Genomic DNA, 27,605 nt, shown 5'->3' with positions numbered 1-27,605 from the left:
AAAAAACAAACAAACTAGTTTCAACTTTGGAATCATACAAACATTTTACATAATTTTTAAAAAGGCATCCCTAAAAACTGAAAGTAAAGTAAAATTATGTGCAGATTTGGAGCAATAACTAGAGAGGAACTATTTCAAGTGACTTTAAAACACAATTGTTAGAAGCAGGGTTTCTTAACCTCAGCATGACTGACATTTTAAGCCAGATAATTCTTTGCAGGGAGTGGGGGTGGGGACAGGGCAGTTGTCCTGTGCATCATGCGATGTTAGCAGCATCCAAGGCTCAACGAGCTTCTATAATTGGCAACACCTGACACATACTGCCATACATCATTGCTGGGAGCAGCAGTCCCCGAGGCATGAAAAAGTCTTCCTTAGAGCAGCAGTCCCCAACCTTTTTGGCACCAGGGACTGGTTTCATGGAAGACAATTTTTCCACAGATCTAGGGGTGGGGATAGGGGATAGTTTTGGGATGACTGAAGTGCATTACATTTATTGTGCACTGTATTTCTATTATTAATACATGATGAAATAATGACACAACTCACCATAATGTAGAATCAGTAGGAGCCCTGAGCTTGTTTTCCTGTAACTAGATAGTCTCATCTGGAGGTTATGGGAGACAGTGACAGATCATCAGGCATTATATTCTTATAAGGAGTGTGCAACCTAGATCCCCTGCACATGCAGTTCACAATAGGATTCACACTCCTATGAGAATCTAATGCCACCGCTGGTATGACAGGAGGAGCAGCTAAGGTAGTAACGTGAGCGATGGGGGGTGGCTGTAAATACAGATGAAACTTAGCATGCTCACCCGTTACTTACCTCCTGCTGTGCGACCTGGTTCCTAACAGGCCACAGACAAGTAATGATCTGTGGCTCCGGGGCTGGGGGCCCCTGCCCTAAAGATTTTAGAGGAAGTGGAAGCCCCACCAACACCCTGTTTGGACTTCTAGCCTCCAGAACTGAAAGCGGGTACATTTCTTTTTATTTTTTGAGACGGAGTCTTGCTCTGTCACCCAGGCTAGAGTGCAGTGGCACGATCTCGGCTCACTGCAACCTCCACCTCCTGGGTTTGAGAGATTCTCCTGCCTCAGCCTCCTGAGTAGCTGGGACTATAGGCATGCACCACTATGCCTGGCTAATTTTTGTATTTTTGGCAGAGACAGGGTTTCCCCATGTTGGCCAGGATGGTCTTGATCTCCTGACCTCGTGATCTGCCCACCTCGGCCTCCCAAAGTGCTGGGGTTACAGGCGTGAGCCACCGCACCTGGCCAGGGATACATTTCTGTTGTCTTAAGCCACCCAGCTTGTGGTACTTCGTTAAGAAACAGCTCTAGGAAACTATTACAGGCACAAAATTTGTGATGAAAATGTTCTAAAACTGATGGTTGCACAACTCTGTGGACATACTAAAAACTTTTTTTTTTTTTTTTTTTGAGACAGAGTCTCACTCTGTCACCTAGGCTGGAGTGCAGTGGCGTGATCTTGGCTCACTGCAACCTCTGACCTCCGCCTCCCAGGTTCAAGTGATTCTCCTGCCTCAGCCTCCCAAGTAGCTGCGATTACAGGTGTGCACCATCATGCCCAGCTAACTTTTGTATTTTTAGTAGAGATGGGGTTTCATCATGTTGGCCTGGCTGGTCTTGAACTCCTGACTTCAGGTGATCCGCCTGCCTCAGCCTCCCAAAGTGTTGCAATTACAGGTGTGACCCACCGTGCTGGGCCTAATAACTTTTAAATTGTATACTTTAGTTGAGTGAATTTTATGGTCTGTGAATTATATCTCAATACAGCTGTTATTAAAAAATATAGCCACAAAATGCTGAAGAACCAATAAGGACCTCGAGTAACCCCAACATGGGCGCTTCCATTTTCAGTCAATCATTCAAAGGCTAAAGTTGAGTGTTAAACATTCAACATTAGTTAAAATAGGATTGGCTGCTGGGTCTGTTGCTGATTTGCTGTAGGGCCTTTGGCTTTTTTTTTTTTTTTTGAGATAGGGTCTTGCTCTGTCACCCAGGTTGGAGTGCAGTGATGAGATCTTCGCTCACCGCTACCTCCGTCTCCTGGGTTCAAGCAATTCTCCTGCCTCAGCCTCCCGAGTAGCTGGGATTAAAGGCGCACACCACCATGCCTGGCTTGTTTTTGTATTTTTAGTAGAGATAGGGTTTCACCATGTTGGCCAGGTTGGTCTTGAACTCCTGACCTCAAGTGATCTGCCTGCCTTGGCCTCCCAAAGTGCTGGGATTACAGGCCTGAGCCACCTCACCTGGCCACCTTTTGGCTTTTTGGACAGAATTCTTTCAACTGTAAGTCAGAAAACCAACACAAATAGGCTTAATCAAAATAACGATAGGAATTTGTCTCACATAATTGATGTCTAGGGTGGGCACTGGCTTCAGGCATCTAAACAGTGTTACTAGATCTTTGATTCTCTTGGCTGTTTCCTTTGTTGCCTTCATTCTTTGCTGGCTTTCTCTAGGTAGTAGGAAAAGATGGCTGTCGGCAGTCCCATGATGACTCTTACAGCTCCAGATCAAAACAGACAGCCTTTCCTGATACCTCTGAGAACAATTCCAGGGCAGTCCAGGGCTGGCTCACAGGCTATTCCTAGAGCCAGGGAGTAAGGTTAGCTTCAGCCAAGTCTGAGGCACAGAGCAGGATCACTCAAGAATGGAAAAAGAATGGCTCCTCGAAGGAAGAAAGGCTGGGAATACAAAATATATGTTCGCTATGCTAGGCAAAGCTGTAAAACTTGCAGAGTGTCAAACATCATTTCAGCTCAATAAATATTTGCTGAATCAATGTAGGAACCCATAAAACAGAGCTGCTGTGGAGTACTTTTAAAGCATCATGTTCCAAACCCTGATTTCATATTTTAGAGAAGCAATAAAACACAATGGAAGTCAGATAGCGAGGTCATTAGTGAGATGCCATTTTAGCAGAGAGCTACTTCAATCAAGTGTAACCTGCTCTAAGTTCCAGATTCCATCTGTATTACACAACAGAGATGCAGTGCTCAGAAAGAATATTCCCTGATTTAACCATCAAAAAAGCTAAGACTTGTCCTGTGTGAAGGAAGGCAGTTCAGGATGAAGGGTCCTGCTACCAGAGCAAACATTTCCTTCTCACTTGAACTGGTGATAATCCGGTGGGTTTCTGATCCAGGATCCAAACGCCTGCTTCCGGAGTGTGCTCCAGGCTTCCTGGTAAGAGGACGCAGCCTCCTTGTAATCTTGGTAGGTATCCAGCTTCTGCACCCTAATGCACACAGGCCACCAAATACACAGATTCTTACTGAATAGCACACCCTGGGGACCACCAGACACCTGAGCAAGCAACTAGACAGACTTGTAATGAGAGACTCAGGAAGAGGAGTTCAGTATGCTTGTGTGAAAGTGGATCATACAAACGACGTTATTCTTGTCATACTCAAGTAAAACAGAGGCGAGAAGCCAGGGGTAAAAAGCACTCAGGGCGCGTAACATTGCTCCAAGAATGCATTCTCTGCAAGCCTGGCTGCTAAAATTGCCTGCCAGTTTTATCTAGCAGCTACTGAACCAACCTGCTGCAGACTGTAAGAACAGTTTCACCCAAAGCTGTCACTTGGCAGCTCCTCATAACTTTACTCATGCCGCTGAACTTTCTTGAACCATATGTTACATTTTTTTTTTGAAAAATAAAGCCTCGGCCGGGCGCAGTAGCTCAAGCCTGTAATCCCAGCACTTTGGGAGGCCAAGACGGGCGGATCACGAGGTCAGGAGATCGAGACCATCCTGGCTAACACGGTGAAAGCCCGTCTCTACTAAAAAATACAAAAAACTAGCCGGGCGAGGTGGTGGGCGCCTGTAGTCCCAGCTACTCGGGAGGCTGAGGCAGGAGAATGGCGTAAACCCGGGAGGCGGAGCTTGCAGTGAACTGAGATCCGGCCACTGCACTCCAGCCCGGGCGACAGAGCGAGACTCCGTCTCAAAAAAAGAAAAAAAAAAACAAAAAGAAAAATAAAGCCTCTAACCTTCCCTTTGTTCTTCAGACACACTGAAGACCACCCAGTCTGTGTATGTCTTGAATTTCAATTCTTGTATCCCAAATAAAACATTAAATTTAGAGATTTGTCTTTACATTTTTATTTTGACTTCTGACACTTTCCTAGAGCAACTCTGTGTCCTTTGTAGGGAATTCATGAGACAGCAACGTGAATTAAAACAGTTAAGAATGAACAGAATTCTAGGTTTCTATGGTCCTAGTGGAATCAGATAAAATAAAAATAATTGTCTACTTTTTTGGTTTAAAAGTTTTCCAGGTGAGGCATGGTGGCTCACGCCTGTAATCCCAGCACTTTGGACTTTGGAAGGTCGAGGCGGGCGGATCCTCTGAGGTCAGGAGTTTGAGACCAGCCTGGCCATCATGGTGAAACTCCGTCTCTACTAAAAATACAAAATTAGCTGGGCATGGTGGCAGGCGCCTGTAGTCCCAGCTACCTGGGAGGCTGAGGCAGGAGAATCACTTGAACACGGGAAGCGGAGGTTCCTGTAAGCTAAGATTGTGCCACTGTATTACATAGCCTGGGCGACAGAGCGAGACACTGTCTCCAAAAAAAAAAAAAAAAAGTAACTACCAGTTATCAAAACCCTACTACAAACTAGGCTCTTGGTCATATGCAACACTTCCCTTAATCGTCTCAGCTACCCTGTCTCAAAAACAAACAAACAAACATGCCGGGCATGGTGGCTCATGTCTGTAATTCTGGCACTTTAGGAGGCTGAGGCGGGTGGATCACCTGAGGTCAGGAGTTCAAGACCAGCCTGGTCAACATGGTGAAACCCTATCCCTACTAAAAATACAAAAAATTAGTCGGGCGTGGTGGCATGCACCTATAATCCCAGCTACTCTGGAGACTGAGGCAGGAAAATCACTTGAACCTGGGGAGGCGGAGGTTGCAGTGAGCTGAGGTTGCACCACTGCATTCCAGCCTGGTTAACAGGAGCAAAACTCCGTCTTAGAAGTATCTCCTTACCTCAATTCAGATTTGACATATAGAATATATGGAAACCCAAGAAAGAAGCCAACTGACCACAGACGCATCACTTCAGTATGCGTGATGGTGATGACAAGTGGCCAGCCTCTTCATATAGAAGCTTCTAGCTACTCCTTACTTTCCCCACTGGCATATAATGAAGGATTCACTTGGTCTTTGTCACCAGTTCCTGGGAGCCTCTAAACTTTGGAGTTTCTGGAAGTGTCTTTGTCATGCATGGCAGATCTCTCTGATCACACGTGAGTTTATGTTTGACCAGGTAACTCATGGTGGGCCCCCGAGATAGTTTCAGGATGATACTGGTCATGCCGGAAAGACCAGCCACGTAGAGAATTAGGGCTCTGAGACACGTGGTATCAGTTTGACCTCTTGGGAGAGGCGGGGGTTGGAGATAAAGTTCAATCACATCATGTGGCCAATAAATCAATCATAATAGCTAATGAAACGCTAACAAAAACTTTGGACACTGATGTCTGAGTGAGATTCCTGGTTGGTGATGGACAGCAATGTGCTGGGAAGGTGATGTGTCCTGAGGACACGGAAGCTCTGCCTTTGGGACCCTCACACATCTTACTATATCCCTTACTATATCTCTCTCCTTTTGGCTAGTACTGATCTGTAGCCTTCATAATAAAATTTTAATGGCAACTATAGTGCTTTTCTGAGTTCTGAGAGATGTTCTAGTGAATAATTGAACATGAGGGGGAGTGGAGACACTCAAATTTGCAGCCAGCTGGTCAGAAGTACGGGTGGTTTGGGGCCCTCCTTCACTTGCGGCAGGTGTCTGAAATGAAGGCAGTTTTGTGGGAACTGTGTCCTTCACCTGTGAGACTTCACCTAACTCTAGATGGTCACTGTCAGAACGTCACTGCACCCACCTACTTGTTCCCAAGAGTGGTTTTCAAGTTCTCTACATTTTTGTTTGAAGAGCAATTTAAGTCATGGAGCTGCAAGTTCAAAAAGAAAAGAGAAGAGTAACACTTGTAACAGAATATATTGCTCTTAGAACACTCCATTTCCACAGTGATCTCCATCTAGAGGTGGAATCAAAGGAGGGTCTGGAATGGCCAAGCCCCAGTTCTATCCTTGGTTTTTTATAACTCTATACCACCAAACTACCCATCCTCTGCATCTCAGATCATGCACGTATCTGCAAATAGGGTTATGGGGAAAGAAGAACCTGTGGTCAACAATAAGTGCCACAGGCTTGCCAAACCACTACTCCTGCCAGAGCTTCTTGCTACTCAGAAGCCAGAATCAAAACAGATGTCTTCCTAAATATGAGAAAACAAAGGTCAATAGCATCACCTGAGGGAGTCTGGCCACTTGTCCCTTGCAATTCTGCTTAGCAGCTTCTGGAATGATCTAAACAGTTCCACTTTGCTGATTTGGGATCTGTTTGGAAAAAGAAGGCAAAGATGATTTATTAAGTGTTTAGTATGTTCCAAGCCCCTATCACAAAGGATGCCAGGCTTCACACGGTTTTTAGGTTTGAAGATTTCACTTGTATTTGGTGAGGAGAAAATCCAGACCTGGATGTCTGATTAGGGTGAGGTACAAAAATGAGTCTAACCTTAAGAAATGTCATCAGCGGTGGGATCATTAAAGTGACAAGCCCAAATGGGTACCCTGAGGTGCAATTACAGAATTTTGCCCCAGGATATCTGTAAGACACTTCTGGCTGCCTCCTTTCAAGGGAGCTGGGTTTACAAGAAATTGAAAGCTTTGTTTCAGAGACGTGAGTGCTGTTCCCTGTGTGAACCATCATTATAAAATCCATGAGCCGCCTGAGGCAGAATCCCTGGACTTCTGCCATGGGCATCACAGCCTTTAGAGACCAAGCGTTTGCTCCTAAACAACACAATTCTGGGTGGAGGTCATGGTTTGGAATACTTAAGGAAGTGAGTGTTGATTCTTTATGAGCCCACCCAGGCCTTCGTGGTTGCCTTCTTTTCCCTCATGTACACAATTCACGAGCTGCATCTAGAAACTGGGAAATGCTGTGTGTACCAACAACGTGCAGTCTCTTTCACACACCACACCCTGCATCACCCCAGCAGACCAGCAGATCACACCCTCAGCGTGGACACCGTGACCATAACTGCTACACACCCTGCATCACCCCAGCAGACCAGCAGATCGCACCCTCAGCGTGGACACCGTGACCATAACTGCTACACACCCTGCATCACCCCAGCAGACCAGCAGATCGCACCCTCAGCGTGGACACTGTGACCATAACTGCTACACACCCTGCATCACCCCAGCAGACCACACCCTCAGCGTGGACACAGTGACCATAACTGGTCCACACCCTGCATCACCCCAGCAGACTGCACCCTCAGCGTGGACACTGTGACCATAAATGGTACACACCCTGCATCATCCCAGCAGATCGCACCCTCAGTGTGGACACCATGACCGTAACTGGTACATGTGAAATAGGGAATTATGGAATCTGTACAAAATCTCCCTTACCTGGCTGGAACCCAGCCTGCTTCAGGAACTGCTGCTTCAAGGGGAACCCTGAGCCCTCAGACACTGCTCTCCCAAGGCCTTAGCTGGAGTGGCTGCTGGCACTCAGGAAGATGAGGCCATTTTAGCATGAAAACAAAGCAAAAATTAATGGAACTCTCATGAACAAATTAAAGAAAAATAATATAATTAGAGATGGCCAGACACGGTGGCTCATGCCTATAATCCCAGCACCTTAGGAGGCTGAGGTGAGTGAGCAGATCATCTGAGGTCAGGAGTTCGAGACTAGCGTGGCTAACATGGTAAAACCCTGTCTCTACTAAAAATACAAAAACTAGCTGGGCGTGGTGGCGCATGCCTGTAATCCCAGCTACTCAGGAGGCTGAAGTACAAGAATCACTTGAACCCAGGAGGCGGAGGTTGCAGCGAGCCGAGACTGTGCCAGTGCCCTCCAACCTGGGTGACAGAGTGAGATTCTGTATCAAAAAAAAATATACATACACACACACACACACACGTACACATATATAACTATGGGGAAAATATATGCAACGAAAGCATTTAGCAGAATTCAACATCCTTTGAATTATTAAAAACCTTTTGACAAACTAGGACTCGCGAAAAGTACTTAAATTTATAAAGGGCAACTATAAAAAACCTATAGCAAATGTATGTCCTTAAAATCAGGAATAGGACAAGGGGTACTTGCTATCACCGCTTTTATTCAGCATTATACAGAAGGTTCTGGCCAGCAGAACAAAAAAGAAAGAGAAGTGAAAAACAAAAACCAAGTCATCATCTGCAGATGATTTTGAAATTGTCAGTTCTAGTCAACACAGTAACATAAGATAAATAAATAAAAGGAACAGGAGATCGGAAAGAAACACTACAGTTGACCCTTGGACAACACAGGTTTGAACTGTGTGGGTCCACTTACACACAGATTTTCTTCTGCCTCTGCAACCCCTGAGATAGCAAGACCAAAGCCTCTTCTTCTCCTCCTCCCCCTCAGCCTACTCAACATGAAGATGATGAAGATAAAGACCTTTAAGATGATCCAGTTCTACTTAATGAATAAATATATTTTCTATTCTTTATGCTTTTCTCTCTTTTATTTTTTTTGAGAGGAGTCTCACTCTGTGGCCCAGGCTGGAGTGCAGTGGCGTGATCTCGGCTCACTGCAACCTCTGCCTCTTATGTTCAAGCAATTCTCCTGCCTTGGCCTCCCAAGTAGCTGGGATTACAGGCGCGCACCATCAAGCCCAGCTAATTTTGGTATTTTTAGTAGAGACAAGGTTTCGCCATGTTGGCCAGACTGGTCTTTAACTCCTGACCTCAAGTAATCTGTCTGCCTCAGCCTCCCAAAGTGCTGGGATTACAGATGTGAGCCACAGCAGCCGGCCTATTCCTTATGATTTTCTCAATAACATTTTATTTTCTTTAGTTTGCTTTATTATAAGAATACACATATAATACACATAACATACATAATATGTGTTAATTGACTGTTTATGTCAAGGCTTCTGGTCAACAACAGGCTTGATGTTTTTGGAGAGCCAAAAGTTATATGCAGATATTTGACTGCAAGGGGGGTTGGCACCACTAACACCCGCATTGTTCAAAAGTCAGCTGTATTTGTACATGATGGTCTACATTTAAAAAGTGCCAGAAGAGGCTGGGTGTGGTGGCTTATATCTGTAACCCCAGCACTTTGGGAGGCTGAGGCGGCTGGATCACCTGAGGTCAGGAGTTCAAGACCAGCCTGCCCAACATGGTAACATCCCATCGCTACTAAAAATACAAAAAATTAGCTGGGCTTGATGGCAGGTGTCTATAATCCCAGCTACTCGGGAGCCTGAGGCAGGAAAATTGCTTGAACCTGGGAGGCAGAGGTTGCAGTGAGCTGAGATTGTGCCACTGCACTCCAGCCTGGGCGATAAGAGTGAAACTCTGTCTCAAAAAGAAAAAAAAATCCCCAAATCCCAAAAGAATCCCCAAATTGGTAGAATTATTATTATTTTGGGTTTTTGTTGTTGTTATTGTTTGTTTTTTTAGCGATGGGGGGGGGTCTCATTTTGTTGCCCAGGCTGGTCTCGAACTCCTGGCTTCAAGCAATCCTCCAGCTCAGCCTCCCAAAGTGCTGGGATTATAGGAGTAGAATTATTATTCTAGTGATAATGGTAAGGTTAGTGTTTTTATCTAGCAACCAACAGTAATTGCCACAAAGAGGAACAAAAGCTTAATTGCAACAGCAATAACCAGAAAATGGGATAAAAAGCTACCTAAAAATAGCACCTGTGATAGCCAAACTCCAGAATGGTCCCCAGTGATTCTTGCCTCCTGGTATTCATGCCCCTTTGCAATCCCCTCCCACACTTAATAGGGCTGATCTGAATAATCATTAAGATATTACAGGTAGACTGTGGCTTCTGAGGCTAGGTCATGAAAGACACCGTGGCTTCTGCTTTGCTCTCCTGGATTGCCTGTTCTGGGGGAAGCCAGCCACGGGTCGTGAAGCTGAATACTCTGGTAGCCTTGTGGAGAGGCCCTTGTTACAAGGAACTGAAACCTCCTGCCAATAGCTGACACTGACCTGTCATCCATGCGAGGGAACCATTTTGGAACTGGATCTTTGAGCCCCAGTCAAGTCTTCAGATGACTGCAGCCGTGGCTGCCATAATGGACCGCAATTTCATAAATTGCTGGGCCACAATTACTTAGCTAAGCTCCTCCTCAACTCCAGAGCCACATAAACCATGTGAAATAATAAATGTATATTATTGTTTTAAGCTGTTATTTTGGGGGTAATCTGTTATATACAAACAGATAACTAACAAATATACAAACAGATAACAGGGAATACATCTAATACAAGATGTGAAAGATTTATATAAGAAAGCCATAAAACTTACTGAAGTTTATGAAAGAAGACCTCAATAAGAGAACACTCGAAAACTACCAGTTATAGGCCGGGTGCGGTGGCTCATGCTTGTAACCCCAGCACTTTGGGAGGCTGAGGTGGGCAGATGACAAGGTCAGGAATTCAAGACCTGCCTGGCCAACATAGTGAAACCCCGTCTCTACTAAAAATGCAAAAAAAATTAGCTGGGCGTGCTGGTGGGCATCTGTAGTACCAGCTACTTGGGAGGCTGCAGAGACACAGATGGCTAATAAGTACATAAAAAGATGCTAAACACCGTTTGTCATTAGGGAAATGCAAATCAATGAGGCTGGGCGAGATGGCACACACCTGTAATCCCAGCATTTTGGGAGGCTGAGGCGGGCGGATCACTTGAGGTCAGGAGTTTGAGACCAGCCTGGCCAACGTGGCAAAACCCCTCTCTACTAAAAATATAAGAATTAGCCGGTGTGGTAGTGCATGCCTGTAATCTCAGCTACTAGGGAGGCTGAGACAGGAGAACTGCTTGAACCCAGGGGGCAGAGGTTGCAGTGAGCCGAGATTTTGCCACTGCACTCCAGCTTTGGAGACAGAACAAGACTCCATCTCAAAAAAAAAAGACTGTAATGAGATACCATTGCACACCCACTAGAATGACTACAATAAAAAAGACAATAACAAGTGTTGTAAAGGATTCAGGGTAATTGGAACTCTTATAGATTACTGGTAGAACATAAAATGGTACAGCTGCTATGGAAAACAGTTTAGCAGTTCCTCAAAAAGTTAAACATAACAATTACCATATGACCGAGTAACTACTACTCCTAGGTGCACCCAAGAAAATTGAAAACATATGGCCATGCAAAAAGTGGTACTGAAATGTTCATAGTTCTGCATAGCAGCACTGCTCACAATAGCCAAAGAGTGATACAACCTGAAAGTCCACCCATGAATGAACGGCAAACAAAATGTGGTATATCCACAGTATGGGATATTATTCAGGTCATGAACAGTAATGAAGTACTGATACAGCTACCTCATGGAGGTACCTCCAAAACACCATGCTAAGTGAAAGAAGCCAGATACAAAAGGTCATATACTATGTGATTCCAATGATAGAAAATGTCCAGAATAGACAAATCCACGGAGACAGGAAGTAAATTAAGTAAATTAGAGGTTTCCAAGGGTTGAGGAGAGCAAGGGATAGGCAGTGACTGCTAATGGATATAGTTGTTCTTTTTGGAGTAATAAAAATGTTCTAGAATTAGACAGTGGTAAAGTGTGAGTTCACAGCCACCATCTCCTGCCCCAGTATGCTGTACCTTGCCTGAAGACTTCCAATTGTTTTCTTTGTTGTTCCCTGTGGAAAGCCATTGGCAGTAACATCCAAAGGCTGCTGAGGAACTGCACTCCAGCTGATGGCTATGAAAACGTAAGAGTCAAAATGAAAAAAAAAAGAAAAAAGAAAAGGTAAGAGTCTAGGGTTAAAACTGTTCAATTTCCTGTGAATGTCAGAAGTATTTTAATAAAAATATTTCTCTGACTCTACAGACCCATGAGAGCTGGATATGATGTCACCAGCAATGACTGCTACTTGGATGCTTGGCCTCCAGGGTATAGTAGCCTAAGTGGTTCATAATTCATTATAATTATGATAGTTAACAATCACTGAGGATTTATTATTTGCTGGGCACAGAGTAAATCCATTAAATAGAATTTCTCACTGAATCTTCCCAATAACCCTGATAAATGATATTCTTCTAATCTGAAGACAAAGAAACTGAGGCCAAGGGAAGGTAAATAACATGCCAGGGGTCACAAGAGCATAAACCTGACCTAGTATGGGTGTCTCTAAAGCTCACACTGCTGGCCACTAGAGTGGTGAACTGCCTTCCTAGGCTGGGAGGATGTGGACACTCCAAGGCCACTTTCAATCAGGGGAGCAGTTACTCCAGGGCAGGTCTAACCTGGATCTCTTACCTGCCCCACAAGGAACAAGTCGACCTGGGCTGTCAGCCCTTTTGGCCTGTACTGCACAGCGGCTCTGTTCAAATAGTAAATCTGACTGCAGTATTTTTAGTTCTTGAACTCCAAAGCCTTTTGGTAAAGCAGATACATTCTGACACCTAAATGTAGAGGGAAAATGCATTCAGTTTAGGCGCAAGCCTAGAGAAAACAGTATCTAGGGTTGTGGCTCACATCATCACCCCTGAGCCTCAGCAGGTGTGATTTGTTTATTTATTTGGGCTTCGCCCTGCCCTCATTTACTAGAGCATTGAGTTTGGCTGCCTCCTTTAGGGAGACCACACTTGAGTGGTCATCCTTTGACTTTTATCTTAAAAAAAATTAAAACTAATGTTCAGGGCAGGGTGAGGTGGCTCACACCTATAATCCCAACACTTTGGCAGGCTAAGTGGGAGCAGTGCTTAAAACCAGGAGTTCAAGACCAGCCTGGGTAACCCAACAACAACCCGTCTCTACAAAAAAAATTTAAAAATCAGCCAAGTGTGGTGGCTTGTGCCTATAATCTTAGCTATTCGGAAGGCTGAGGCAGGAGGATCACTTGAGCCCAGGAACTGGAGGCTGTAGTAAACTCTGATCGTACCGCTGCACTCCAGCCTGGGTGAGACTCAGTGAAACTTTGTTGCTACAAAAACATTTTGAAAACCCCAAACTAATGTTTAGGGTTAAAAAACATATATAATGGCAATGTATGTATGCTGTAGGAAAATTAGAAAATACAGTAAAAACAAGAAAAAAACCACCCATAATACTACAACTCAGATTATTAATAATACCTTGCTGTTCATCCTCTTACAATTTTTCCTACGTGTGTATGTATTTTTAGACCAAAATTGGCTTTTTATCTTCTAAACTGTTCTTTAACCACTATGAACATGTTTCCACATTAAATATTCATCAATATTATTATTATTTTATTTGAGACAGGGTCTGTCACCCAGGCCGGAGTACAATGGAGCGATATTGGTTCACCGCATCCTTATCTTCCCAGGATCAGGTGATCCTCCTGCGTCAGCTTCCCTATTAGCTAGGACTACAGGTGTGTGCCACCACATCCGGCTAGTTTTTGTATTTTTTGTAGAGACGGGGTTTCCCCATGTTACCTAGGCTGGTCTAGAACTTTTGGGCTCAAGCAGTCTGCTCCCCTCGACCTCCCAAAGTGCCGGGATTACAGTCATAAGCCACCATGCCCAGCCATTCATCAATATTATTTTTAACAACAACAAAGAAAACAATTTCCTATTACTGGGCATTTCAGCTGTTTACTTTTCCTTTTTTAAAAAAATTCGTAGCCGGGTGCGGTGGCTCACACCTGTAATCCTAGTACTCTGGGAGGCTGAGGTGGGTGGATCACCTGAGGTCAGGAATTTGAGACCAGCCTGACCTGGTTGGTCATGGAGTGCCTGACCAACACGGTGAAACCCCGTCTCTACTAAAAATACAAAAATTAGCTGGGCATGGTGGCACACGCCTGTAGTCCCAGCTACTCATGAAGCTGAGGCAGGAGAATCACTTGAACCCGGGAGGCGGAGGCTGCAGGAGTCGAGAGCACACCACTGCACTCCAGCCTGGGTGACAGAGCAAGACTCCATCTCAAAAACAAACAAACAAAAATTATATACAAAGCTAAATGTTCAAATACTTTATTTCCTTAAGACAAATTCCTGGAAGTGGAACTGCTGGATCAAAAGGTATGGCGATGCTTAATGTTCTTAGGCCCTACTCTCAGACTGCCTCTTGGAATGACTGTTCCAATTGAGCCCTCCCTACCCTCTCACCTTCCAGTCAGTGCTCTCTGCATGGCTTCCTGGCTGTATGGGCACTTCCCAATGACCACAGCTGACAGGTAGATAGGCTCTTCCAGGAAGTGCATCAACAGTGCCCCTTGGCATCCGAGGACATTCCATCGGGCCATCTTGTCACTGCAGGACATGGAGCGTGTTCTGTCTCCACGGCCTGGCTTCACTCGGAGCAGCCCCACCTGGTGAAACGCAGCACCAGGCTTCCCGGAGTCTCCAGCTTCTCCAGGTACACATTTGGCTCCAGTTCTATAAACGTCTATCACTTTGGCACTACCAGGGGCTATTCTGGTGACAGCAGCCAGTCCCTCTACAGTGAGATTACAGCTGTTGATGCCTGGTGAGACTGGGCCACTTTCCTGCTTGCCAAAACTCTGATGGTGAGCGGCTCCATTGGTGACCTCCCTGGCCGCAGTCACAGGCTCAAGCCTCATCTTTTTGGTTACAGGATTGTCAGGGTCTTCACATTTTCTTTCATTTCCAGGAGCTTCCAGGTTACTGCTGGCTTCTACTGATGAGTTGCTGGCCCAATCTCTGATGACAGGACAGCAAGGCTGATCTTCAAACTCAAGCATCGGAATGATGGAGGCATCCCCACCTGCAGAGAATGAACCCCCTCCCTTAAACAAATGGTTCTCAAGTGAGGTCCCTGGACCAGCCACAGTGGGATCTCTTGGGAATTCATCAGAACTGCAAACTCTTGGGACCCACAGTAGACCTGCTGAATCAGAAACTCTGGAGGCACAGCCCAGCCGTGTGTATCTAACAAGCTCTCCAGGTGATTCTGATGCAAGCTCAAGTTTGAGAACTACTGACTTCATCTATTCTCCCAGCTGACCTGAGATGAGTTAAGAGCACAGGCACAAACTTCCCTAATAAGAATTCTCTGGGGCTCTTGTAGAAGAATCGATGCTGGACCCAGTGAGTGGAATTTCTGGAGAAGGGTATGCAAAACGGAATATTTTAACCAAGATCTGAGATAATTTTTATCTCTAGGAAGTTTTGGAAACACGGGTTTAGACCAGGGTTCTCAAGCACTGTACTAATGACATTTTTTTGAGATGCAGTCTGGCTCTGTCACCCAGGCTGGAGTGCAGTGGTGCCATCTTGCCTCACTGCAATCTCTGCCTCCTGGGTTCAAGTGATTCTCCTGCCTCAGCCTCCTGAGTAGCTGGGATTACACGCGCACATCACCATGCCTGGCTAAATTTTGTATTTTTAGTAGAGACAAGGTTTCACCATGTTGGCCAGTCTGGTCTTGAACTCCTGATCTCAAATGATCTGCCTGCCTTGGCCTCCCAAAGTGCTAGGATTACAGGCATGAGCCAACGTGTGTCGCCACTAATGACACTTTGGACTGTATTACTTTTTGCTGTGGGGGCTGTCCTACATATTATAGGATATTTAGCAGCATACCTGGTCTCTACCTACTAGATGCCAATAGCACTACCAGTCCCAGTATGAAAATAAAGAATGTCTCCAGATGTTGCCAAAAGTATCCTGGGGAGCTAAACTTCCCAAATTGAGAACTACTGGCTTAGAATGAACAAGGTTTCCCAAGTGCATTTTGTGGAATGCTATTCTCTAAGATGCTTTGGAAAACAAAAGTGGTTGGTTTCTTTCATAAAGAAATTTGGCAGGCAGGGCGCAGTGGCTCATGCCTGTAATTCCAGCACTTTGGGAGGCCAAGGTGGGCGGATCACGAGCTGACGAGTTCAAGACCAGCCTGGCCAATACGGTGAAACCGTCTCTACTAAGAATACAAAAATTAGCTGGGCGCGGTGGCGGCACCTGTAGTCCCAGCTACTCGGGAGGCTGAGGTAGGAGAATCGCTTGAACCTGGGAGGCGGAAGTTGCAGTGAGCAGAGAATGCGCCACTGCACTCCAGCCTGGGCGACAGAGGGAGATTCCATCTCAAAAAAAAGGAAAAGAAATTTGGCAGCCATTGCTCAAAATTGCTCAAAATTGGAGATTTTATGATGCATGGCCCCACAGTAAAGACTCTAAAAGTAAATTACACACCTAGTGTAAACCAGTGTTTCCAAAATTTCCAGTGTTCCCTCTTGCTGGTTTAGAGATTTCTGATCTCCTCTGTCCTTATAGGAAACTGAAGAAAACTAGAGGTAAGAACCACAGCTCTCCCTTGAGAAGGGAAATATTTCTTCAAACACTAACCTAATGAATGTTGCTTTTCTAAAGCGTATAAATAATACATCTGTAATCTTTATAACTCAAGAGTGGGACAGGCAAGAGATACAGAAGTGGGAATATATCTGGAGAGGTTGGCTGGCTAACTTCCAGAGACCTCACAAGGTCACAGTGACTTTGGAGAACTCACCAGGGTCCATCTCCCACGCTGCAGGGTTGGAGATTGATCTTGACAGAATGCCTGAATGCAAGAGCCTGACTCATGCTAATAAAACTCATAGTAAGAGCCTGAAGTAGCTAACCCAGTCAACAAATTATTAATTAGTAATAGGATGTAAATGCCAAGGAAGCCAGAGAGTCACATTCTCTAGGTAATGTTCTTTCTCTCTGCAGACAAACGCTGGGAAGACATCACATTTTAAAAGATTACCAGCAAAATTCGCAGAAGATTTTTAAGATGAGCAGAGGGTTGCCAACTTTTTTTTCCATCAAGGAGGATCTTTAAAAATCTCAATTACTGGCTAGGCACGGTGGCTCACACCTGTAATCTCAGCACTTTGGGAGGCCAAGGCGGGCGAATCACTTGAGGTCAGGAGTTCGAGAACAGCCTGGCCAACGTGGTGAAACACAGTTCTACTAAAAATACAAAACAATTAGCTGGATGTGGTGGTGCATGCCTGTAATCCCACCTACTTGGGAGGCTAAGGCAGGAGAACTGCCTGAACCCGGGAGGTGGAGGTTACAATGAACCGAGATTGAGAAAAAAAAAAAAAATTCAATCACCATCACTTAAAAAAAAAATAACTCTCACATCCTTTAAAGTGAAAGAAATTAGTTTTGCAAAATTCACTACATAGTCTTGAGCTTTCTTGTTTTTTCATGGACTGTTCTCACAGATCAGCACCTGTATGCAGACCACTGACTTCTGGAGTTTGATTAGGGCATAATCACACTCCGTAAATGTCCAGTATTTTGGCTTCCCTGGGCCACACTGGAAGAATAAAAATTGTCTTGGGCCACACACAACACAATACACGAACACAAACGATAGTTGATGAACTAAAAAAAAAAAAAAAAAAAAAAAAAATCGCAAGAAAAATCTCACAACGTTTTAAGAAAGTTTAAGAATTTGTCTTGGGTCACATTCAAAGCCGTCCTGGGCCCGCGTGTAACCAGGCGGGCCGTGGGTTAGGTAGTTTGGATTAGGCCATCAGGCTGTGATCCTCAGATGCATCTTTCTCCACAATAAGGCTATACCTGTCACTGGGATCGCCCTGGTCCTAGCTACTCAATGTGTGGTCTACAGGCCCACCCCGCTGGCATGCTTTGGGAGTTGGCTAGAAATGCAGAACCTCAGGCCCCACTCCAGACCTAATGAATCTGAATCTGCATGTTCCCCAGGAGATTCCTGTGCATATTACAGCTCGAGAGGAGCTGATTAGGAAACATCCTTTGGGCCTTGGACTAGGGCCCTTACAGCTAAGAATAGAGCGTGGATGGGCGCTGCCTACCTCTGTGTGTCATTTTTCTGGGCTTTGACTCAACTCTTTTCTCATACTCTTTCCTTCTTTCTTTCTTTTTTTTTTTTGGATGGAGTCTTGCCCTGTCATCCAGGCTGGAGTGCAATGGTGCAATCTCGGCTCACTGCAACCTCTGCCTCCTGGGTTCAAACGATTCTCCTGCCTCAGCCTCCCGAGTAGCTGGGATTACAGGCATGCACCACCATGCCCAGCTAATTTTGTATATATAGTAGAGACACGGTTTCTCCACGTTGGTCAGGCTGGTCTGGAACTCCTCACCTCAGGTGATCCGTCCACCTTGGCCTCCCAAAGTGTTGTGATTACAGGTATGAGCCACCGTGTAATTGGTCTCATTCTTTCTTAAGTTGTATCTGTATTTTCAATTGGAGTTATGATCAAATCTAGACAGCTATTCTATTTCTTCATAGTGATTTCTTATCTCTGCTCTAATTGCATGTGTTAGTTTTAAAGCTTAAAAGTTTTAAAGTTTAATTTTATTTCCTTATTTCAAAGCTTTTAGGGTGAGAAAATTTTGCTGCCATCCTGAGTTGTTATCCACAAAAGGTAGCAGTTATTTTCAATTTTTAAGAAAGAAAAACAAAAGGTAGAAATGACGCCCCTTTCACCCCAGGCTAGGTCTTCCCGTCTTACGCAACCATAGTACCCGAACATACCCTTATAACCCATCAAAATTTACCCTAACCATGACTGTCTACATTCCCTAAAAGACTACGAAGGTAAGTAATGTGCTAGTCTTTTTTTTTTTTTTTTTTTGAGACGGAGTCTCGCTCTGTCGCCCGGGCTGGAGTGCAGTGACCAGATCTCAGCTCACTGCAAGCTCCGCCTCCCGGGTTTACGCCATTCTCCTGCCTCAGCCTCCCGAGTAGCTGGGACTACAGGCGCCTGCCACCTCGCCCGGCTAGTTTTTTGTATTTTTTAGTAGAGACGGGGTTTCACCGTGTTAGCCAGGATGGTCTCGATCTCCTGACCTCGTGATCCGCCCATCTCGGCCTCCCAAAGTGCTGGGATTACAGGCTTGAGCCACCGCGCCCGGCCAGTAATGTGCTAGTCTTATTCACTTCTGTATACTCAGTATGTCATATCGTGCCTGACAAACAGCAGAAAGTATTTGTTCAACGACTGAATCAATGACATGAGTTTTAGGATAAGTTACTATAGGACTTCTAAGCCCCATGTTGGCTTCACATCTTGTGAGGTTTCAGCCTTATGCCCCTAATCCTGATTCTGAGAATTGACTAATAGTGTGAGTGACACTCTATACCCCTTGCCTCTGTCTTCTCTTTAGGTGAAACCTTTAGAAATGATTAGGTACACTGGCCTGTCATAAAAAGGCACTGTCACTACTTGTGGCTACTTCAGCCATTAGTGTTTTTCAGGAAAAACCTATCTATGGCTAACACAACCATAAGGAAGTAGTCCATGTAACATTAATCCAAAGGCTTGAATATACTTACAGGGTGTGTGGCTGGAGAAAAACACGAAAATGAGGTCTCGTCTGAGTTTCCACAGTCCTTTTTGAGTTCCTGGGACAAAGATGCTATCCTCTTTCAGGGTGGCTGCCAACTGGAGTTGATGGAGAAGGTACCTAAGGGTTGCAAGATGTTATTAGGATGAACAACCAATCTCTGTGGTTGGCCGGGCGCGGTGGCTCAAGCCTGTAATCCCAGCACTTTGGGAGGCCGAGACGGGCGGATCACGAGGTCAGGAGATCGAGACCATCCTGGCTAACACGGTGAAACCCCATCTCTACTAAAAATACAAAAAACTAGCCGGGCGTGGTGGTGGGCGCCTGTAGTCCCAGCTGCTCGGGAGGCTGAGGCAGGAGAATGGGGTAAACCCGGGAGGCAGAGCTTGCAGTGAGCTGAGATCCGGCCACTGCACTCCAGCCTGGGCGACAGAGCAAGACTCCGTCTCAAAAAAAAAAAAGAAAAAGAAAAAAAAAAAAAATCTCTGTGGTTAAGGGGAAAGCCTCTGGTATGGTGATTACTAAGACAGCAGTACTGTAGACTAGTGGGACTGGTAGGGGTTGGGAATTATGAGAATGCTCTAGACCAGTGATTCTCAAAATGTGGTCCCTGCACCAACAGCATCAGCATTACCTGGGAATTTGTTAGACCTCCAAATTTCAACTTGCCTCGGTTGCTCACATCTATAACCCCAGCTACTTGGGAGACTGAGGCAGGAGGACTGCTTAAACCCCAGAGTTTGAGGCTGTAGTGAGCTATGATTGTGCCACTGTACTTCAACTTGGGTGAGAAAGTGAGACTCCATTTTTTTTTTTTAAGAAAAAAAAAAGAAAAGAAACTCAATTGCTGAGGTTCCACCCTAGATCTGCTGAATCAGAGTCTCTGTGGTGGGCTCAGCAATCCGGGTTTTAACAAGCCTTCCAGGTTCTTCTGATGCACAGTCAAGTTTGAGAACCACTAGTCCAGTCAGGCATGCGGCTCATGCCTGTAAATCCAGCACTTTAGGAGGCCAAGGCAGGAAGATTGTTTGAGCCCAGGAATCTAAGACCAGCCTGGGTAGCATAGTGACACCCTGTCTCTAAGGCTGCAATGAGCTGAGATAACATCACTGCACTCTAGCCTAGGTGAGAGAGCAAGACCCAGTGTCAAAAAAAAAAAAAAAAAAAAAAAAAAGAACACCACTAGTCAAGACCACATTGCTACTCAAAGTGTAGTTTATAGACTAATATAATCTGTATTACCTAGGAGCTTATTAGAAATGTAAATTCCAGGCGAGGCGTGGTGGCTCACGCCTGTAATCCCAGCACTTTGGGAGGCTGAGGCGTGTGGATAACGATGTCAAGAGTTTGAAACCAACAGGGCCAGCATGGTGAAACTCCATCTCTACTAAAAATACAAAAAATCAGTTGAGGATGGTGGCGCATGCCTGTAGTCTCAGCTACTTGGGAGGCTGAGGCAGGAGAAATGCTTGAACCCAGCAGGCGGAAGTTGCAGTGAGCCAAGATTGTGCCACTGCACTCCAGCCTGGGCAACAGAGCAAGACTCCGTCTCAAAAACAAACAAACAAACAAACAAAAAACCCCAAAAAAACAAAAACGGCCAGGCACAGTGGCTCACGCCTTGTAATCCCAGCACCTTGGGAGGCTGAGGTGGGCAGATCACAAGGTCAGGAAATCAAGACCTTCCTAGCTAACACGATGAAACCCCGTCTCTACTAAAAATACAGAAAAAGAAAATTAGCCAGGCGTGGTGGTGGGTGCCTGTAGTCCCAGCTACTCGGGAGGCTGAGGCAGAAGAATGACATGAACCTGGGAGGTGGAGCTTGCAGTGAGCCGAGATAGCACCACTGCATTCCAGCCTGGGCGACAGAGCAAGACTCCGTCTCAAAAACAAACAAACAAACAAAAAAACCCCGGAAATTCCGGGACTCCCACCCCAGCCCTGCTGAACCATACTCTGGGGATGTGGCTTTACCTTTGGAAACTCCTTCTGGCTATGACCTCAGCATGGCTATCATTGAGGATGTCTCCTGTGGCAAAGATAGGATACTAGGTGAAGACATATGGAAGCTGGAGAGGCTCTGGTTCCTAGAGGCAGAACACAGCAGTTCCACCAGCACCCAGGATGGCCATGTAGCTCCTGGAGAGCTTTGTCAGAAGGTACCACAATCACGAATAACAATGCATTGGCTGCAGGGTTTCTCAACCCAGCACTGTAGACATTTTGGGCCAGAAAATTCTTTGTTGTGGGGCGTCTATCCCAAACACTGTAGACTGTTTATTAGTAGTATTCCTGGCCTCTACCCATGAGATGCCACTAGCACCCCATCCTCAGTTGTGACAACTACAAATGTCTCCAGACATTGCCAAATGTCCTCTGGGGTGCAAATCACCCCCAGCTGAGAAACACTAATTTATAGAAAAACCTTATCTGGAGAACAAGTGTCCAGATCTTTTGTATAGAGGTATCATACTTGTGCTCATGGTGATACAATTCCATCTAATCCAATCCACAGTGATCCTGGAACAGGTTCCTTATATACAGGCAAGAACAATGGTGGAAGCCAACTCAAAGAGGAACCTGCTAGCTAGAAGAAGAGGTAAGGATCCCAGGTCTCGGCCAGTCACGCAGTGGCTCATGCCTGTAATCCCAGCACTTTGGGAGGCCAAGGCAGGAGGACAGCTTGAGGCTGGGAGTTTGAGACCAGCCTCGCCAACACAGTTAGACCAAGTCTCTACAAAATAAAAACGAAAAAAATTAGCTGGGCATGGTGGTGCACACCTGTAGTCCAGCTACTCAGGAGGCTGAACGGGAGGATCACTTGAGCCCAGGAGTTCAAGGCTGCAGTGAGCGATGATGGTGCCACTGTACTCCAGTGAGACCCTGTCTCCTAAAAAAAAAAGAGGCTGGGAGCAGTGGCTCACGCCTGTAATCCCAGCACTTTGGGAGGCCGAGACGGGCGGATCATGAGGTCAAAAGATCGAGACCATCCTGACTAACATGGTAAAACCCGTCTCTACTAAAAAATACAAAAAAACTAGCCCGGCGAGGTGGTGGGCGCCTGTAGTCCCAGCTACTCGTGAGGCTGAGGCAGGAGAATGGTGCAAACCTGGGAGGCGGAGCTTGCAGTGAGCTGAGATCCAGCCACTGCACTCTAGCCTGGGCAACAGAGCAAGACTCTGTCTCAAAAAAAAAAAAAAAAAAAAAGAAACAAAACAAACAAATAAAAACCCCCAGATCTCTAAGAAATTGAAGCAATTTTCATATTCTTGTTGAGGCCCAAAGCTTCCTGTCATTCAAGACTGCTTGCCAGGTGCGGTGCCTCACACCTTTAATCCTAGCACTTTGGGAGACCAATGCGGGCAGATCACCTGAGGTCAGGAGGTCAAGACCAGTTTGGCCAGCATGGTGAAACCCTCTCTCTACAAAAATACAAAAATTAGCCAGGCACGATGGCAGGTGCCTGTAATCCCAGCTACTTGGGAGGCTGAGGTGGGAGAATCGCTTAAACCCAGGAAGGGGAGGTTGTAGAGCAGTGAGTCGAGATGGTGCCATTGCACTCCAGCCGGGCGACAGAGTGAGACTCCAAGCAAAAAAAAAAAAAAAAAAAAAAAAAAAAAGATTGCTTTCTAGGGCTTCAGAAACCACTCAAGCTGCATCCTGTACCTGCTACAGAGCCCCAAAGCCTTCCAGATCCAATGTGGAACAGCTAAGCCCAGGGAATCTGGTTTTAGCATGAAAATACTGGCTAGCTTTCAGTTACTCGGAAAGCATGTTCCTAGAGGCCTCTGCTTTGATGGTGGATTTCCATTCTCCAAGTGAGTACCGTCCTTCCAACTGGACTGACAGTCAGTAGGAAACAAATGCCATGCACCTCAACTGACATGGCCCTTCTTCTCTGACAAGGAGAGTAAAACACGGGCACTGGTTTCCAAAGCTAAATCTTTGTTTATACTCCCACCCATGCTTACCGCTCTTCCTCATTTTGGACTGGCCTATGCATTTTGTTCCCGTTCCCATTGAGACAACTTCCTTTGTCACTGTGGGGAAAAAACAAATCGTGTGAGTTCTGAGAAACAGAATGTTCCCCAGTGCTCAGGTGTAATCAGCCTGCACACTCCTCCAGGAGATTCTCAGAGGCCCACTCAACCAAGCCCTGCGGTTCCAGCACGGTGGTCTCCCACCATCAGAGGTACTATGCCACCTAGCGGAGCACAAGCACACATGCCTAACATCGTAGTTCACACCCTACCCGCGACTGTCCCTGCACAGTACAGCAATGTATAATTTTATCATTTTCCACAGTGAGGAGCGTGCCAAGGAGAAGAAGTCTCACCTTGTGCCGGCTTATCAGGGGTGTCGCAGTCCTGGTCAGCTGGACATTGTATCTTCACCACAGCTGCCAACAATGTCCACTCATGGTTTGGCTCAGGCTTCCCCTTCTTGGGCAGCCTGATGCCATAGTGCTCATAGCACAGCAGAGCAATCTCATCCGCGGTCCACATGGTCTGAGCTAGTGCTGAGACCTTGATCAAAAACCACAACCATCAGAAGTACGGAAAGGAGAACCAGTGTATGATGCTACAGCCTCTCATATCCATGCTTCGAGTCTTTCAAATGGAGCCCAACTAGTCAGACTGAGGTTTCCCTATCTGGAACTCTACGGATCATCTTCTCCTACTATCTCCCTGCCCCCTTTTCATCTTTAATGAAAGATCAAAGAAACCCCAAATTCTACCAATCCCCCAAAATATTGTTTCAAGTTTTTTTAAAATGTTAGGTATCTGATACATTTCTAACAAGTCTGCATCCTCTACTCCACATTAAAGGACACGAGCACGAGAAGGAAATGTCCTCAGTACTCCAATTTTCACTGGAAACAGCATGTAAAGGATTGCAGACTCACTTGCTTTGGGCAGACCCTCACTGTATAAGGTTTATCTTTCTGGGCAGATGTTCTTATCTGTCCCCTTTTTCCAGGCATTTTATTTTTCTCTTTTTTCGCCTACAGCAGAGTGGTTCTCTACCGCCCTCGAGTAAATCCCCACTGAGATGTTTCTCAGCAGTTATGTGTTCTCATAGAGCTCTACTTAAGGGTGTGGGCTTTGGAGTCAACTTTTCTGGGTTCTAATTTTGGCTTTCCCACAAATTAACTGTGATGCTGAATAGACTACTTAACCTTTCTGTGTCTGTTTCCTCATCTGTCAAAATAGTGATAATAATAATATCTAACCTATTTAGATTACTGTGAAGATTAAATAATACTTAGGGTTACTGTGAGGGTTAAATAATACTTATAAAAAGCAACTGCTACAATGTTGAGCATAATGAAGGTCAACCGTGATTACTATTACAAGAAATAACATTTGATGATTTTCCTGGTTAATTTGCCTTTAGCTACTTGGTGGTGCGGGTGAAAGGGGGAGGGCTGTAATAGGCATAGAAAGCCATGAAGAAAAAAACCATCAAGCAGATCCCTAGGATACTTTGCAGGGAAATCTCACTCTTGGCCCTTATCAATGCTCACTAGATACATCCTGACCTAATTTGGACTCAATACACAAAAAGCCTCTTAGTAGAAAATGAGCTTGTATGGTGATAGACATAGCTAAGCATTGTAAAACAAAACTGAAGGCCGGGCGCGGTGGCTCACCAAAGGTCAGGAGTTTGAGACCTGCCTGGCCAACGTGGTGAAACCCTGTCTCTACTGAAAATACAAAAATTAGCCGGGCGTGATGACGTGTGCCTGTAGTCCCAGCTACTCGGGAGGCTGAAGCAGGAGAATCGCTTGAACCCGGGAGGCGGAGGTCGCAACGAGCCGAGATTGTGCCACTGCACTCCAGGCTGGGTGACAGAGGGAGACTCCGTCTCAAAAAAACAAGGCTTTCTTGAGTCCCAGTTCAGGTAGCTTTTGAAAGATGGTATTGCTATGAATCTCCCTGCAGCGCAATGTGCAGGCTTCCTACTGTAGCGAACGATAATGGTAAATCAGACCATAGTGATTTCAAACAAAAATTTGCAGGAAGTGAGACACGGTGACCTGAAAGTCAGAGGGCCAGCACAAGCCTTGTCAAAAGAAAGCACAGGGGATCCTAGAATCCTCATTTGGAAGGGACTCACCTCTCATTTCTAGGGAGACATCACAAGGCAGTATAGTTTATGAAGACCACCTGGCCATCGACCTGAAATTAAACCAGAGGTGCAATTCACAAACCTCAATAGCCAAGGCAGGTAGAAGTTGCCAGAAGCAACGGTGACTTCCTAAAACGAAGCAGCCCAGAACGCCATCACCTCACTCAGGTAGTTGAGTCTGAATGGGCATGCACAATTGTTGGAATGAATAAATGTTCTGCTACACTGGGTCCATTATAATTCGAGCCTAAACCCCCTCCTAGATCTTGAAAAACTTGAAGAACTTACTAGCTGGAAATAACAGCTCAGTTAAACAGGCATGTATTTGCCCACAAGACCGCATCTCTGAACAGTTTCAACAAGCGAAAAAACTGACGTCCTTTCCAAAGAAAAGGAAATCGGCTGCCAGGGGAGAAAAGGCTTTAGCGATGCTCGGAAGTAGGGACTCCTGCTTCACGCTGCCTCCCTTCCTAATACTTCCGGAAGCAGAGCCCCTTCCCAGCCGCTGGAGAAGCCCGGGTGGGACCCCAAGTCGGCCAGTTACAGGACGGGAGGCGCCAGGCAAGGCACTGAGGTCGTGCAGTGGGAACAGCGTGAGCGCCTGACCCACTAGGTCCTGAGGCTGCCAGGCCAGAGGTCCCGCGCCCGCTCGCAGCAGGAGCTCTTCACGCGCCGGCTGCTGACAGTTCCAGGCGTGAAGCGCCTTCCCACGTGAAATGCGTCCCGGAAGATACGATCCTCACAACCTCTTCCCTCAAACAGACTCGGTAAAGTTAGTCCAGATGCACCTGCCCCGTCTCCCCACTGCCTCGCTGACTTCGCCCTCCCACCTCCACGGCACGCGCCTCAGAAATAGCGAGGAGACTCCGTCTGCGAGACGGACGTGACGTCACAACACCGCCAGTTCCTTCCGGCTCCCGCCCCCAGAGGCGCGCAGTGCATGCCGGGCCTTGTAGTTTTTCCGGGGAGTCGGTGCCAGGGCCGAGATTCCCGCGCTTCAAGTCCCGCAGCCGGGGCAGCATCTTAGAGATGCGTGAAACCGGATGATGGGAGCCGCCTGCTGGCTTAGATATGCCTTCAACTAGAACTAGAATGATCTATCTTGCAGCACTACCCTGAATTTTTTTTTTTTTTTTTTTTTTTTTTGAGGCGTAGTCTCGCTCTGTTGCTCAGGCTGGAGGGTTAAGGCGCGATCTCGGCTCACTGCAACCTTCGCCTCCCGGTTCAAGCGGGTCTCCTGACTAGGCTGAATTTCTATCTATAACATCACTGTCCAATAGATACATAATTCGAATCATATAAGTAATCTAAAAATTTCCAGTAGCTGGCCGGGCGCGGTGGCTCAAGCCTGTAATCCCAGCACTTTGGGAGGTGAGACGGGCGGATCGCGAGGTCAGGAGATCGAGACCATCCCGGCTAACACGGCGAAACCCCGTCTGGAACTGGAACTGGAAAAAAAAATTTCCAGTAGCTTCATTAAAAAAGTCAAAATACAAACAATCAGATATTTTATTTAACCCACACATCCCAAATAGTATTATTTCAACATATAATCAAAAATTTTTTTGAGATGGAGTCTTGCTTTGTCGCCCAGGCTGGAGTTGCAGTGGCGCAATCTGGGATTGTAATCTGGGATTACAGATGCTTGCCATCACTCTGGCTAATTTTTGTTATTTTTAGTAGAGAAGGGGTGTCGCCATGTTATGTAGGCTGGTCTTGAACTCCTGACCTCAAGTGATCCGCCCGCCTCGACCTCCCAAAGTGCTGGGATTACAAGCATGAGTCACGACGTCTGATCTCTCTCTCTCTCTCTCTCTCTCTCTCTCTATATATATATACACACACACACATATATGTGTATAAATACTTCTGTTTTTAATGCAAAGTTTAAAAAATCAGATATATGTATGTGTGTATACATATATATGTATATTCTTTTTTTTTGAGACGGAGTCTTGCTCTGTCACTCAGGCTGGAGTGCAGTGGCGCGATCTCGGCTCACTCTAAGCTCCGCCTCTCAGGTTGACGCCATTCTCCTGCCTCAGCCTCCCAAGTAGCTGGGACTACAGGCTCCCGCC

The 27,605-nt window shown here is 45.9% G+C and overlaps 1 protein-coding gene across 4 annotated transcripts; it reads right to left on the bottom strand.

The window, feature by feature from the left end:
- Positions 1 to 340: 340 nt before the first annotated feature.
- ADAT1 (adenosine deaminase tRNA specific 1) lies at positions 341 to 26,444 on the bottom strand. Of its 4 annotated transcripts, none has more exons than XM_010382985.2 (11): positions 25,816 to 26,416; positions 25,516 to 25,577; positions 23,732 to 23,921; positions 23,367 to 23,435; positions 21,370 to 21,424; positions 19,384 to 19,514; positions 14,220 to 14,838; positions 12,400 to 12,545; positions 11,742 to 11,841; positions 6,354 to 6,440; positions 341 to 3,268 (listed from the first exon to the last, which is right to left on the bottom strand). In XM_010382985.2, exons 3-11 carry the CDS (start codon positions 23,898 to 23,900, stop codon positions 3,136 to 3,138), a joined length of 1,509 nt encoding a protein of 502 aa, XP_010381287.1. In that variant the 5' UTR covers positions 23,901 to 23,921; positions 25,516 to 25,577; positions 25,816 to 26,416; the 3' UTR covers positions 341 to 3,135. The 4 variants fall into 4 exon arrangements, with proteins under 4 accessions (XP_010381287.1, XP_030780264.1, XP_030780265.1 ...); XM_010382984.1 differs by having other exon boundaries at positions 2,923 to 3,268; positions 26,358 to 26,444; XM_030924404.1 differs by lacking the exon at positions 25,516 to 25,577 and having other exon boundaries at positions 1,721 to 3,268.
- Positions 26,445 to 27,605: the final 1,161 nt, after the last annotated feature.

Source organism: Rhinopithecus roxellana, chromosome 20 (assembly GCF_007565055.1).
Source record: "Rhinopithecus roxellana isolate Shanxi Qingling chromosome 20, ASM756505v1, whole genome shotgun sequence".
Taxonomy (NCBI): domain Eukaryota; kingdom Metazoa; phylum Chordata; class Mammalia; order Primates; family Cercopithecidae; genus Rhinopithecus; species Rhinopithecus roxellana.
This window is presented reverse-complemented; position numbering and strand designations above follow the sequence as displayed.